Here is a 13,530-nt window from a genome sequence, read left to right on the forward strand (position 1 = left end):
CTCGATGGCACCTGCTTCGGTTGCGCAACTATTTTTCATTTCCCATAGTTCCTGTTATTCAAAACTAGTATTTACAATCAACATGTCATGTACCCAGTCGAAGGGTACACCTACAGTACCGCGGGTGGTTACAGTAAACTAGTTTTAAATTACGTTTTTGTTCTCACAGCTGCTTATTCCTTATTGGTTTCATTTTCCATATCGTATCGGATCATTAATATTTACTACTTTTTTTGCAATTTGAAAACACACACGAGTAACCAGATTTTGGGTTGCTTTACAGTTATCTCCATGTTCTGGAGTGAATCATTCGTGCAGAAAAATGACACAAATGAACACTAAGCAATGAACAGTAATCACAATATTCAGGATCACTGAACCCCTGGTGTAGCACCCTTGATCAAAGTACTTACCTTGACACACAGTAAATGAAATTAATAATTTTTACCTAACTGATGCAGTAAAAATTACCTCGCTGTATAAATGGTAAATCAGTGTAGGCAGTTCAGTGTACAAACCTCACACAGAGCAAGTCACCTTGGAGAAAAGAGTCAGGTATATGAATAACTGTGAAGAGGAGACCCTACTGAAACTTTTTTCTGTTCATTCTGGTCAGTTGGTTACTAGCAATACACGTGTAATTTTCTTTTTTTTAGAATTTTAAAATAAAATACTGAATTATTTGCAAATTGAAAAGCACTCATTAAATAATATACTTATAGTCTCGGAAAATATTAATATTTTTATCAATCTCGCGTTCCCTTATTTTTTTTTTTTGATAACAACTCTGTTTTATATTGTTTTTTGACACGTCTCCAAGTTCAAGACTTTTGAGAACTGTCACATAAAAATAATGACGTAACTTCACCAGGCATCTTCATAAATCATTTATCTCACATTTATTTATCTGTTAAAAACACACTTGCAAAGATTTTGAGTGCGCCAGTATTCTAGGAATTACGGTCGAGTCTGTTGCCATGGAAGCGGTTAAAGTAAAACAATAAACAAATTTCAGATTGAAGTCAATATGCATGCATCATCCTTTGTTAGCGGAAACGTTCACACCCAGCAGATCCTTAGTTTTACTGAGCAGGTTCCGGTGTTAAAAATACGATGATCTTCCTTCCAGACCGCTGATTGTTTTGGTAAGATAACCTCTTTATTAACATGTCATAGTTTCAGCTTTCCTCTAGTTTAACTGTCGATTATACATACTAAAAATAATTTCTTTTTGAAGAAATAACATAAATTAACACATAAACAAAACCCCACTGTGGAGTGTATTAAGAAACCAGCAGAATCACATTCAGGATGACTACTATGTTAAATAAGTGTAATATAATTAGATTATTTAACTTATCCTATGTCTCAGAGTAAAACAACCCGATTGTGAGTACCCAGCATTATTTGCTGAGAACAATGTGTCAAATTTTCCTCAGCTGGTTTCCATATTCTGTGGTGACTTTCATATGGTGACTTTCTGCCATTACTGTTTACAGCTGCAGAAACCTTTCCTCATATGAATAAAGTCACCAGTGAGGAGTCACCTATATGTCTTATGCAGCTCAGTGATAAATAGAGCTTTATTCTTGCAATTTTTATGGTTACAGGTTTTGAGCCTGGCTTTCTCTTTGCTGCTGACCATTTAGGTATTAACATATGCAGGTGAGATTTGATTTAAAATTTATAGGTCTCTGTGTGCTGTTAAAGTGAGCTTAATTGCTCCATTTGCACAGAAATGTGAGAGAACACATAAAGAGGTCCCATGATGTCTGGCTGTATGTGAAGTTCTGAATTTGGTTTCAGATGCTGTCAATCAGTTAATGTACTATTATTATTATTATAAGTAGTATTCGTAGTAGTAGTATTCGTAGTAGTAGCAATCACATTATACAGCCAACACTATTGTAGGCTGCAGACAATATATTCAGTGATGTTTAGTGGACATCTTAAAGTGAATAGATATCTAGAGTCTCTCCAGCAACAGTAGTGTGTCTCACGGTAAATGGGTGTTTAGCATTCACACACCAAGGTTTGTGCAGATCAGGCTGTTCCAAACATGCATGACTTTCCACCATCCCTTGCTCACCCTGGAGCTCCTCATGCTGCTTTTGCAGCTGTGTTTCCAACAGAGCCATAACAGCGAGCACCTTGGCTGTGCACAAGGTCTCTGGTTTGCTGGCCTTCAAAGCTCACAGAAATAACGCTGTCAGATTTTATTGAGAAGCTGACTGATCTGCAGCTCCCAACATGCTCTTATTTCATAAGCATCTGCAGTCTGTTCTGTATCACATAAAGAGACGTGACAGTTATTGCAGTGATGAAGTCAGGCTACACATATTCAAGCTGCTCTGTTCACTAGACAGGGATTAATTATTACATCCTTTAATGTTTCAAAGTTTTGACGTTTTTTTCGTTAACTGGGTGGAATGTGCAGTTGCTTTGCTTCATCTTCACATCTCAGTGGCAGCTGAGACGTGATTCATATATACAGGGAAATTATAAATCCATTTTTGCATTTATGAGGTATGCATTTTAACTTTTTGCAGAATGACTATAAGAAAAAAGTTTAGTCTTTCTGTCTGTCAGAATCCTGGAGATCCAATGGAAATGTGCTGCTCAGAGCGCTCTCCAGTGGCCAGTGCCATCCCATGGCACAGCGAAGACGAAAGGATCAAGGCAAACTTGAGGCTGCAGTTCCAGGCTCTGCAGGAGCTGCAATTGAAACGGCTGCAGAAGCGCCTGGAGAAGAAGAAGCCCGAGGAGAAGCGGATGGAGAAGCAGGAGCACAGTGGTGTCTTGCTGGACGGCAATGGTCGCGATGACCTGAAGCTCCCAGACTTAAATCTGAAATCACCCAGTAATAGGTGAATACAAAACTCAGCTCTGTTGTCTTCAACTCAGCATTTTTTCCATTCATTGGCCTTTCTGTTCATGAGTGAAGTGTTCTGTCCATTTTTTTTAACACTGCAATTTGGGTGTATTGTTTGAAGCCAGATGTGCCTGTTTTCACATAAGGTAAGGATTTACTGTGTTACTAAACACAAGAAGGCTGCTGATTCATTAGCATGCAACGCCTCACTGTGATGTAATATATTTGTGGAGTTCGTAGCTGATGGAACTCTTCTCTTCTTATGCCTTCTACCCCTCCTGGGGCATAGGCTGCCAACAAGGGTTCTCCAGGCATCCCTAAGAGCTGAGATGTCATGAAGGTTCCTTGTTGGCGTTTATGTAGCTGGCAAGGTTTTTATGGTGTGGGGTAGCTAGCCCCACACCCAACCCTCCTCCTTTCTCAGCTGGGCTTGGGGCCGTCTGTGGTGGAGTTATGGAACTCCTTGATGTGGGTTTAATCTTCTTAGTAAACAGGAAGTGGAACATGATTTGGCAGATATGATGCCATTACTGTTGCTTCAGTGTGTAAACAGGATCCCCAGCCTCCACCACCATAACATGTTCCATGTGGCGCTTTCAGAGAACTGGGTTCACAAACAAACCTGTAGCTGCTAAACCCTCTGTTTAAACATATGGAACATACTATACAGTGGTTATAATGTTCAGATGGTGATCCCACTGACCTGCAAATCTGAGTTTCAGTTCACTGCCAGAGTATAGCCTCAAGGTATCCGCTCTACACATACTTGTCACCCCCGACCCAGGATGCTGCGGGAGGAGGCGGCTCTGGTGCAGGATGAGGGCGGCAGGATTCCCAGCATTGTGAGCCAAAAGCACCCGGAGAGAAAGAATGTGAATAAGAGGAAGGAAGGGGACCTGCTTGTTTCAAAAGGTATGGGACATTCACAAGTCTGCTCTGTATGGATTTACTGTCTTGTGATTTGTTAACCTGTGCTGATAAAATTTCAGCACACTTTTCTACTGTTTTTCAGTTACTTTCTCTTGCATGAAATTTTGAATAGTAAAATATGACAAACAGGTTTATGGTTTTTTTCATAATCCTTATCAGTTAAAACTGGTGAATGTTTTCAAAGAGGCACAGTTTGAAAATTAGCTGAACTTCTGTTTGAGGAACATATGTCAGTCAGAAATCTGTCATATCAATCATTTCAGAAGTGCATCTGCTAAGTTTCTCAGAAGTATTAAATTTTTTGGAAAAATCAAACAATTGGTGAGATGAGGTCAGTATTACAAAGCAACACTGACCATGTAGAGTAATGGAAGTGTTGCTCCCCGGCACAGACTCGCATGGCATGTCCGAAGATGTGGCCGCTGCAAAGATTGTGCAGTTGGCCAAAAGAAACAAAGAGCTCACTGCTGCACTTGAACAAGAACAGACAAAAGTCAAGCAGGCCAAAAACAGGGTGAAAGACCTGGAGAAGGAGGTAGGTTCAGTTCCTCTGGCTGCCTGTATGCGCAAAATACAGACACACGTGGTCATAGGTTGAGAAGCAAACTAGTGTATTTATAATGTCGCAAAATTAATACAGTGGCTCCTCGGCTTTCAAACACAACTGTGAAGAGAAATCTGTTTGTAATTTAAATCCAAAAAACCTGTACCCATTAATTCTCTGTCAGTAAAAGATTAACAGCAGGTGTCTCTCATTTTATTTGTTGGTTAGCATCTGATAAAATGCATACAAAAATTATGTAAAAAGACCTTTGAACATACACACATATAAAACCTCAGACAGTATTAAAAGTAAAATGACTAAAAAAAAATGTGCTGTCTTCAGAAACTCTTGTTCAGTGCTGATTGTTGACAGATTCATCCCCTTTACCTGTTCAGTGTTCCTCATTTTATTGTCGATCACTGACACTCTGAAACACCACACAGAAGCTGTAAAAAGTCTAAGTGAGCAAAAATAAGGCAATTGCACACACTTTTTCCTCCTTGAGTGAATCCTTATTGCTATCTACAGGGTGAGTTGTTAAAATTTCGTTGCTGTGATGCAAACAGGAATTTTGGGAAATGGCTAGGTGAAGAAAATGGAATTAAAAATAAATAAATAACCTGAAAAATGTTTGTATAAAAAGTGTAACTTGGCCATAACATGTGGAAGCAGTGTGTAAGGGCAGAGATGGAAAAACATTCACCTTTCGTTAACATATTCAATGTATTTCAACAGCTCCAGAACTTAATATCTCTGAATGTTGCTCGTGGGGACAAAAAGATGTCATCCAAGCTACAAGAGTCATGGGCATCACAATTTTTGGTAATACCTGGCAACATTACTTTATCAGTTTATCCAGGTCTGGTAATACTATGTATGGTAGGGTATAGCATGGTTTCCTTACAAAACTTTTTGCAATAATTAAGGCAGCACATGATAGAGTCACGGAAGAACACAGCACGTAGAACATTGTAAAACTACACTCTGTCCCTACGAGATGCAGAGCACAGGTGTGTGTGTCCCACAGGCGACACGGAGTAGAAAATGCTCATTGATTTTCCCTTAACCCTGAAGGCCGAGAGTCCTGAAGTGAAATCCCTGCAGGAGAAACTCTCTGCTGCCAATTTTAAAATAACGGAATACCGAAATCAGATCCAGGCTGTGAAACAGGAGCTGAAAATGGCACACAAGGTTTGTGCTTTCATTCCTCATCCTTTTCCCATCTTTTACCCATACATTTTTTTAGCCTCTTCATGCTTATTCACACAAGTAATGAATAGAGAAGAGAACTGTAGCATGAGTGAGTGAAGCCCTGTGTTGTACATGGAACTAATGACCTGTGAGCTCTTTTCTCTCGCGTCTCTTTCACAGTAGGGCTGCGTTTCTTGTGCCGCTGGGTTTGGCACTGGCTGTGTTTGTGTGTGTGCAGGTCCTGAGCAGCGAGGTGGGGGAAGATGTCAGTCTGCAGCAGTTGCTGAGCTCTCCAGGGACCTGGAGGGGACGTTCCCAGCAGATCCTGGCCCTGCAGGCACGGGTGAGGGACTTGTTGCTGAGCTCAGTGATGCCCAATTTTGCACCCACAGCTTCACGCCCCAGACTAACATAACGCTATAGCGGTAAAATGGACAAAGTATAGATTAATAACATTTGAAACTTATTTTAGAGCACAGAATGCTCAAGGAACTGCACACACACTGATAAGGTTATAAAATTTATAACATTGTAACAGGTATTATTAATTCTAACTGATCTGCCTGAGCAACTTCATGACACTGCTTGTATACCAGGTGCGGGAACTAGAGCAGCAGTTGGGACAGGCGGCACACAAGAGGATGCAAAGTGATGCCGAGCCACACGAGGACACGCAAAGGTCCCCGTTTCCCCGGGACAAGAGCGTTGGCCACCTGCGCAACATGGAGCGGGAAAAGCGGGAGGCTGTGGAGGTAGTGGCGCTAGGCTAGCTCTCATCGGTCCTTCCTCAACAAAACTACATGTAGTTAGTATGCACACACAGTAAATACCATAGAAGTGCAAGAGATGGAATTCTAAAAAATCCTCTAAAACTATCCTGCTGGTCCACCAGAGGCTCACAGAGGCCTACGAGTCTCTGCTAAAGGACCATGAGGAGCTTAAGAAAAAGCTGGATGCCTCAAAGGCCAGGAATCAGATTCTGAGCACAGAGGCAAAGACACTGAGGACCCAAGTGACCACACTACTGGACAAGGGCCAGCATGACAACGAGCTGATAGACACCTTGCAGGTGAGACAGGGAAAGGCCTGCCTGCTTTGTGTTTGTGTGTTTAATTTCCCTGGAAATGATTGTCATGGACCGAGGGGGCGCGGTGGCGCTGTGGGTTGGACCACGGTCCTGCTGTCCGGTGGGCCTGGGGTTCGAGTCCTACTTGGGGTGCCTTGTGACGGACTGGCGTCCCATCCTGGGTGTGTCCCCTCCCCCTCTGGCCTTACGCCCTGTGTTGCCGGGTAGGCTCTGGTTCCCCCGTGACCCCGTATGGGACAAGCGGCTCTGAAAATGTGTGTGTGTGTGTGTGTGTGTGTGTGTGTGTGTGTGAGAGATTGTTATGGATCCCAGGGCTTGGGGGATCTTCCACTTATTTTAGAGGAGATGCTGCTGGAACTCAGCCTTGGGGGACCTCATGACGGTTTTCAGGGGTTACGATTCCATTAAAACACCAGTGTTTCCAGTCAAGCCACCAATGTACTCCACACTCGTCGCTTGGTGTCACATCCCTCTATGTGTTGGCAGAGACAGATGAAGCAGCTGCGGGAGGCGCTGAAGCAGCTGAGCCAGCAGCATCTACTCTCCCAGGAGACCCAGAGGAACCTGGAGCAGCGACTGAACAGTGAAGCCCAACGCTACGGTGGCCTGGTGGAGCAGCTCCGGCTTATGGTGGCTGAGAGAGAGCTCAAGATCAAGACACTGGAGAAGGAGGTGCAAGCAGAGTTGCTCAGGGTGAGGACATCTTGGAACAATGTGCCAGCTGACATCTGTGTTATTCCAAAGCTTATTTAAATACCCTTTGAATTCTGAGCCGCTGCTATGTCTGTGTGTGAGAGAGTGAGATGAGCTGTGGATGAGTGTGGACTAAACCTGAGCTTTGGCCACGTAGGGCAAGTTGGATTTGACTTTGTTTCCTTGAACATGTGTTGCAGAGTCGTGACAGCGAGGACTGCAGAGCCAAGGGTGCTGCTTGTACTTTTAGAGCTGCACCAACAGAGGATGATATCACCAAGAGGTTCTTCTCTGGCCGCAAAAAAATGTTTATAACCTGTACTTTTGTCACGGATGGTCCTTATTAGCATTGTCCTGTTTGTACTGCCTTTTTTAGACTGATGGCCATACAGTTACTGTTCCATAAACTGAATTGTGAAATAATGAAACAATATAGGTACAACTGATCCATTTTAGCTTTATATGTGCATCTGAAATCCTCTGTCTTGTTATCAGCTCATTTATTCTGTTTCCTTATTGGCAGCTCAGTTTCCAAACTTAGCCATGATATAGTGGAAGCAGGAGCAGCAGTGCCTCCTTCAGGAGGAAAGGACTTTGCTGGGTTTGTCTTTACACCTATATTAACTGTGCTAATTGATTTGTTGGACTAGAGTAACTAGTGGTGGGTCATCTCAATTTGGGTTTTACTCTATGGGACAGGGATCACAGTGGAGTGAGCAGTGAGCAGAAACTTCAGGAGGAACAGCAGAGGATTGGTACAGCGCCCGCTTCAGGACGGACCTCCACAATTGGGTTTGTCTCCACAATCCCATTACATTTTCTTTATTTTTTTTTTAATAATGCTATTTCAGGACACTATTTGTTGATAAAAGTGCTTAAAATCTTATTTTTTAATTCACTCCATTACTAAAAGCTTCTCTTTGTGGTTGCTCCTGGCTCTGTCTGTCACTCAGTCTTTGGTCTGACTCGTTCTGCAGCTCGAATGCGGCCCAAGTGCAGTCTCTGAAGGTGAAGTTTGAAGAGTACCGGGCACTCTATCAAGCAGCCAGTGTGGAGAGAGACAAGCTTCTTGAGCTGGTGAAAGTGCATCAGGCCAGGTTTGTCCCGTGTCCCGGTGGTGGACTGGCCTGGGCTTGGACCCTAAAGGCTGAATTGAGTATTTAGGCCTCTTCAGCCCCCTTATTCTCCACAGGGATTGTTCAGATCTCTTAGTTTGGTACCAGTTTTAATTTGCTGTTGTAACACACAGCTCAGTACATATTTGTATTACCTACAAAGGCTCCTTTTCCACAGCAGGTGTGGAGCAGCGTATGTTTTCCTAGGTTTCATACGTTCACTTTATTCAGTTTAAACAGAGTTCTTGGGGACAATTAACATATATAACAGCCCTCCTAGGTGAGTGAGAAGCATCAATAAAAAGCATAGAAAGGAAGCCTCTCACCTGTTTTTAAAAACTGCACCTTTAAGGTTTGAATTGTTGTTATCCAGCTGTCCTTATACCAGCCTGCCGGGAGCCTCAAAGCTGCACAGCAATTGCACTGCACTGGAGTGCAGTTGTTTTCTCATGTAATGAACAAAATGGCATTGTACTGAGTTATAAACTCATTTTATGAAAAGGATACATATTTTCATAGGACATGGTTGCAGTTATTCATTATACAGGACTCAGTTATAGGAGGGCTGAGTGTAGTTAATGTTTGAAATTATACACTTCTGGTCATTGCGTATTTCTTGTCTGCAAATTCAGGGGTTTGACTGTATTTGTGTACATTTAGCAGGTGAAAGGATTTTTACCAGTTTGGACACCATTTATGTCACTGGATTACACTCTTAAGTTGACTGTAGGTTATTTTGAATATGGAAAATGTTAAGGTGCTCTCAACCCAGTTTCTTCAGCCCGACTAGCTAAATATTTATTTCTGATCAAGTTCAAGCTATCAAAATCCCTTTTCCCCAGTGTGTCAGTTTGGCAATGACAGAGGTAAAATTTCAGGTGTATTATTACTCCATTGACTGGTGCATTACCATCTTCTGTGTACTTTCGCTGCATGGTGGTTGGACCTTTGGTGATAAACACCCAATGCGATGACTGAGAAGCTACCAGGCAAATGTGTTGATTTGGGTTTTTAATCATGGTTTCCAGGAGAGCTATTCACACAATAAACTGTGGGGGAAAATGTGTGTAAGGTCATATGTGGTGTCGCTGCTCATGACGTGTGCTCCTTCCGGGAGACAGGGAACAGAGTGCCACAAACAAGGTCCTGGAGGCTGAGCAGAAGCTGCAGGAGGAGCGACGGAGGGGCGTGTTTCTGGAGCAACAGCTGGCGAAGGCCCGAATGGACCAGGGGAAGGAGCTCAGGTCTAAGGGCGGAGCTAAGGGCCGGGCAGGTACGAGGGGAGGAGAGCAGAGCGGAGAGGAGAGGAAGGGCACCGCTGTCTTCCCCTTCTGACATTCCTCTTATGATGCCCAGGAGCAAGTGTGTCTAGCTGCACCAGCCAGACTGACCTGTCCCCAGGAAGCCACTTGGGTATCGCCATGGAGGCCCAGATCAATGAGCTTTCGGCCAGGTGAGTTGATGAAGATTGCTGGTTGCTCGTTTTTTTAGGTCAAGGTCACAAAAAGTAACAGCTGAAGATGGCACAGTTACAGCTTTAGGAGAGGTGTTCCAGCTGAGCAACACATTACCTGAGGCCTGAAGCCTCTTGTCAATCAGAAGATGAGACTGTTCTTCACGATGAGGTGCTCAAAAGCTCCAGCAGCCCATCTCCATCGTAGTGAGGAGCTCTCAGTCATGTGCAGGGGGGGTTATGGACCATTACTATAACCAAATAGTGTTCTGATGTTCTGAAATTAATAATTAATAAGCTCTTCATGCTCCAGCAGCATGTGGCTGAAACAGGGTGACTGCTCATTCTGCCGCAGGCTGGACGCGCAGCAGGAGGAGAGCGAGGCACTCAGGGCCACCCTACGGAACCTGCGACAGGCCAAGGAGAATGACCTGCGGCTCTACAGCGAAATGATAGACCAGGTCAAGCAGGTCTTCCTGCAGGCCTTGCGGCAGCACCGGCGAGACACAAGCCCTGGGACGCAGTGCTAGTTGGAAAGAGAGCAGTGAGTTCACCTCCCTGCCACTGCTGTGCATTCGTCACCAACAAGTTGTGGGCCTTTCCATGATGATCTCAACTACAGCAAGTGTGAGGAGAGTAGAAATGAACATTTTTCAATGAGCTTCACTCTCAGGACAGTTTTTACAGGTGTGTATGTCAAGTCTGAAAATAAAAATATAAAAATGAAAAGGTTTTTTTTGCCATTTTCCAGATTTGTTATTACAAATGGATATGCAAATTACTCTTTTGGTGTCTTATTTGTGTATAGGTGGCAGATTCAGCTAAGGCGATGTTCTGACAGCTGTGTGCTCACTGGGATGATCCCTGTGTCCACTGCTATTACAGCGAAGCAATCTGACATCAGTACCTCAACATATTCAAAGGGAGAATCAGAGCTCCTACAACTGGAACAGGAGTCATTTTTCTCTAAGCACCGTTTTCTGTTATGTTAATGAAATGGGGACATTAGGACTGAGGGGCAAAGGTCATTGGGTACAATTCCATTAAGACTGTAGTGTTTCCAATCAGGCTTCCAGTGTGCTTTGCACTCATAGCCTGGGGGCACACCCAGTTCTACATGTTGGCAGAGGCAAATGAAACAGCTACAGGAGGCACTCAAGTTGCTGAGTCAGCAGCATCATCTCTCCAAGGGGAGGCAGAGGAACCTGGAGGAACACCGAAGCCCAGCACTACGATGGCCTGGTGGAGCAGCTGTGGCTCATGATAGATGAGAGGGAGGGCAAAGTCAAAAAGCTGGAGATGGAAGTGTGAGCACAATCACTCAGGGTGAGGACGTCTTGGATCAAGGTGCCAGCAGACATCTGTGTTATTCCAATGGTTTCACCCTTGAATTCTGAGCCGCTGGTCTCAGCACTGTTACACACCCATGTCCTTGTGTGTCTGTGATGAGCTGTGGAACTGATGACAAAACTAGAGTGTGTACTGAACCTGAACTTTTGTCAGGTGGGGTGAGTTGTTTCCTTGCACATGTGAAGCAGAGCTGTAACAACAAAGACTGTAGAACCAGAATGCTGTTTATACTAGAGCTGTACCAGTAGAGGGCGATATCGCCAAGCGCTTCTCTGCCTGTGAAAAAATGTTTATAACACGTACTTTTGTCATAGATGGTCTTTATGAGGGGGGGGTGCGGTGGCGCAGTGGGTTGGACCGCAGTCCTGCTCTCCGGTGGGTCTGGGGTTCGAGTCCCGCTTGGGGTGCCTTGCGGCGGACTGGCGTCCCGTCCTGGGTGTGTCCCCTCCCCCTCCGGCCTTACGCCCTGTGTTGCCGGGTTGGCTCCGGTTCCCCGTGACCCCGTATGGGACAAGCGGTTCTGAAAATGTGTGTGTGTGTGTGGTCTTTATGAGTACACTGTTGTGCTCTTTTAAAGCTGTAACACTGTGTTACATGTTTTTCTGTGCCTGCCTTTGAAACACTGTCTACCTGTTGAGCTGGATTCAAACCTGTGTTCAATTGCATAACTCAGGCCTGTTGGCACCAGTGGTACCCGCTGTGTCACGATGGCCCTTCAGAGCAACTAAATATAAGCAGTAAATACAAAATAAAGGTGAGCTCGGTATACAGGACAGTTTTGATCTATATGTAAGATTTGAAAATGTCAACTTTTTTTCACATACTCTGCCACGCTCAGCACAAATCCCCCCAACCACCAGCACAGAGCTGTATTTATACCTCTGAAAGGAGGACACTAAAGTGGCAAACAGGAGCTTCAGGGGCCCTAAAGAATGAGCTCGGTTGTGGGTGCAAGTGCTGCTGTGGGCCAGCAGCAGGGGGCCCAGTGATATTAAATAATCACTGCTTTTGTCTTAGTAACAAAAACAGCACAAAATCCGCGTATGGGGACGTGACCGCGACACCAAGGAACATGACAGAGTTCTGCTCGTGCTGTGTGCGTGTGAGGCCCCTCCCACTGACGCACCTGTGAAGGAGTTGAATGAATTTCTCTTTTTTAAATGTGCAAATAAGAGTTGTGTCAACATGTGTGAAGATCCAAAACAAATTTGGAACACGGAGAAGTTAAACAGGAGCCGGACGAACCGCGGCACTTCCTGGGACACAGGCTGCCCTTGAGGCCATGTGGGATGCATGTGCACCGCTCCGGAGAAGTGTCCCGCCGGGGTCCCCATCACGCCTAATTTCAGAGCGTGGCTGGCTTAGTTGTCTGTCCTGAAACGGCACTTTGTGGGCTCCAGGCCCTATGGGACAGCAACGGGTGAGAGTACATCATCGCACTAAAATAGTGGCCCTCAAAAAACCTTTATGGCCGTGGAACAGGCAAGAGGCTGTGTGTCTCTGAGAGTTGTGTGTGAGCTGTGTGGCCACATGGAGGAACTGTGCTGTGCAGCTGCTGAGTGATGGGACGCAGGGCTGACAGCAGGAGGGGACTGCCAGTAAAGTGCCCCATGTGCACACAGTGTGTGTGTTCGTGTGTGTACGTCTGCGCATATGCTCAATGAGTTCAGCTGCAACCTAATGTGAGCATTTAGTTTGTCGCTTAAAGACAATTTAGAGAAAAAGGGGCACATACACCCACGCACTAAGATGCTCAAAAATGTTGGCACATACACCCACGCACTAAGATGCTCAAAAATGTTTTCAGTGTTCATTAAATCAAGAGTCCAGGCCAGAGCAGCACTGAGTCCTGATAGCACTTGTTCACAGAGCTGTCGTCCCAATGTCCTGCCCGCTGTGGCTCCACAAAGCCGTAACTAAACAGATGATATCAAGCGTATCAGTTAAAAATTGAGGTCCTTTTGCTAGCGCTCTGTGTCTGAGTGTGTGTGTGCCCTTAGTTGCTGTGATCAGGTCTCTTCTACCTCCTATCTCATCAGTAGGAAAACTTGAGCTTATGGCTGTTCCTTCCCAGGTTTAGCAGGTTATCTTCAGTGTTATGTAAATATGTGCTCTTTTATTAGCGTTTTACTATAGTATTTTAAAAAATTGTACATTATAGTTTTGTTGATTACTGCAACAGGTTGGCAGTAGGGCACGGTCACGCTGCGGGTTTGGCCAGGTCCTGCTCTCTTGCGGGTCGAGTCCCACTTGGGGTGTTTTGCAGCAGACTGGCGTCCCGTCCTGGGTGTGTCC

At 44.7% G+C, this 13,530-nt stretch overlaps 1 protein-coding gene across 4 annotated transcripts; it reads left to right on the forward strand.

Annotated features, from left to right (window-relative positions):
- Positions 1 to 994: 994 nt before the first annotated feature.
- On the forward strand, positions 995 to 11,588 carry LOC108937521 (coiled-coil domain-containing protein 13-like). Of its 4 annotated transcripts, none has more exons than XM_018757532.1 (19): positions 997 to 1,145; positions 1,611 to 1,665; positions 2,574 to 2,867; positions 3,657 to 3,784; positions 4,195 to 4,337; positions 5,082 to 5,168; positions 5,421 to 5,537; positions 5,776 to 5,880; positions 6,134 to 6,289; positions 6,430 to 6,606; positions 7,111 to 7,317; positions 7,518 to 7,600; positions 7,841 to 7,918; positions 8,017 to 8,109; positions 8,295 to 8,414; positions 9,554 to 9,705; positions 9,789 to 9,885; positions 10,241 to 10,572; positions 10,694 to 11,588. In XM_018757532.1, exons 3-18 carry the CDS (start codon positions 2,605 to 2,607, stop codon positions 10,413 to 10,415), a joined length of 2,181 nt encoding a protein of 726 aa, XP_018613048.1. In that variant the 5' UTR covers positions 997 to 1,145; positions 1,611 to 1,665; positions 2,574 to 2,604; the 3' UTR covers positions 10,416 to 10,572; positions 10,694 to 11,588. The 4 variants fall into 4 exon arrangements, with proteins under 4 accessions (XP_018613050.1, XP_018613048.1, XP_018613047.1 ...); XM_018757531.1 differs by having other exon boundaries at positions 2,590 to 2,867; XM_018757533.1 differs by lacking the exon at positions 1,611 to 1,665 and having other exon boundaries at positions 2,590 to 2,867.
- Positions 11,589 to 13,530: the final 1,942 nt, after the last annotated feature.

The sequence above is a fragment of the Scleropages formosus genome, chromosome 7 (genome assembly GCF_900964775.1).
Source record: "Scleropages formosus chromosome 7, fSclFor1.1, whole genome shotgun sequence".
In the NCBI taxonomy this organism is placed as follows: Eukaryota; Metazoa; Chordata; class Actinopteri; order Osteoglossiformes; family Osteoglossidae; genus Scleropages; species Scleropages formosus.

Coding starts and splice junctions, on each gene's coding strand:
- LOC108937521 (XM_018757531.1), top strand. Junction 7,318..7,517: donor TGCAAGCAGAGTTGCTCAGG/GTGAGGACATCT, acceptor CATGTGTTGCAG/AGTCGTGACAGCGAGGACTG. Junction 7,601..7,840: donor GAGGATGATATCACCAAGAG/GTTCTTCTCTGG, acceptor CCTTATTGGCAG/CTCAGTTTCCAAACTTAGCC.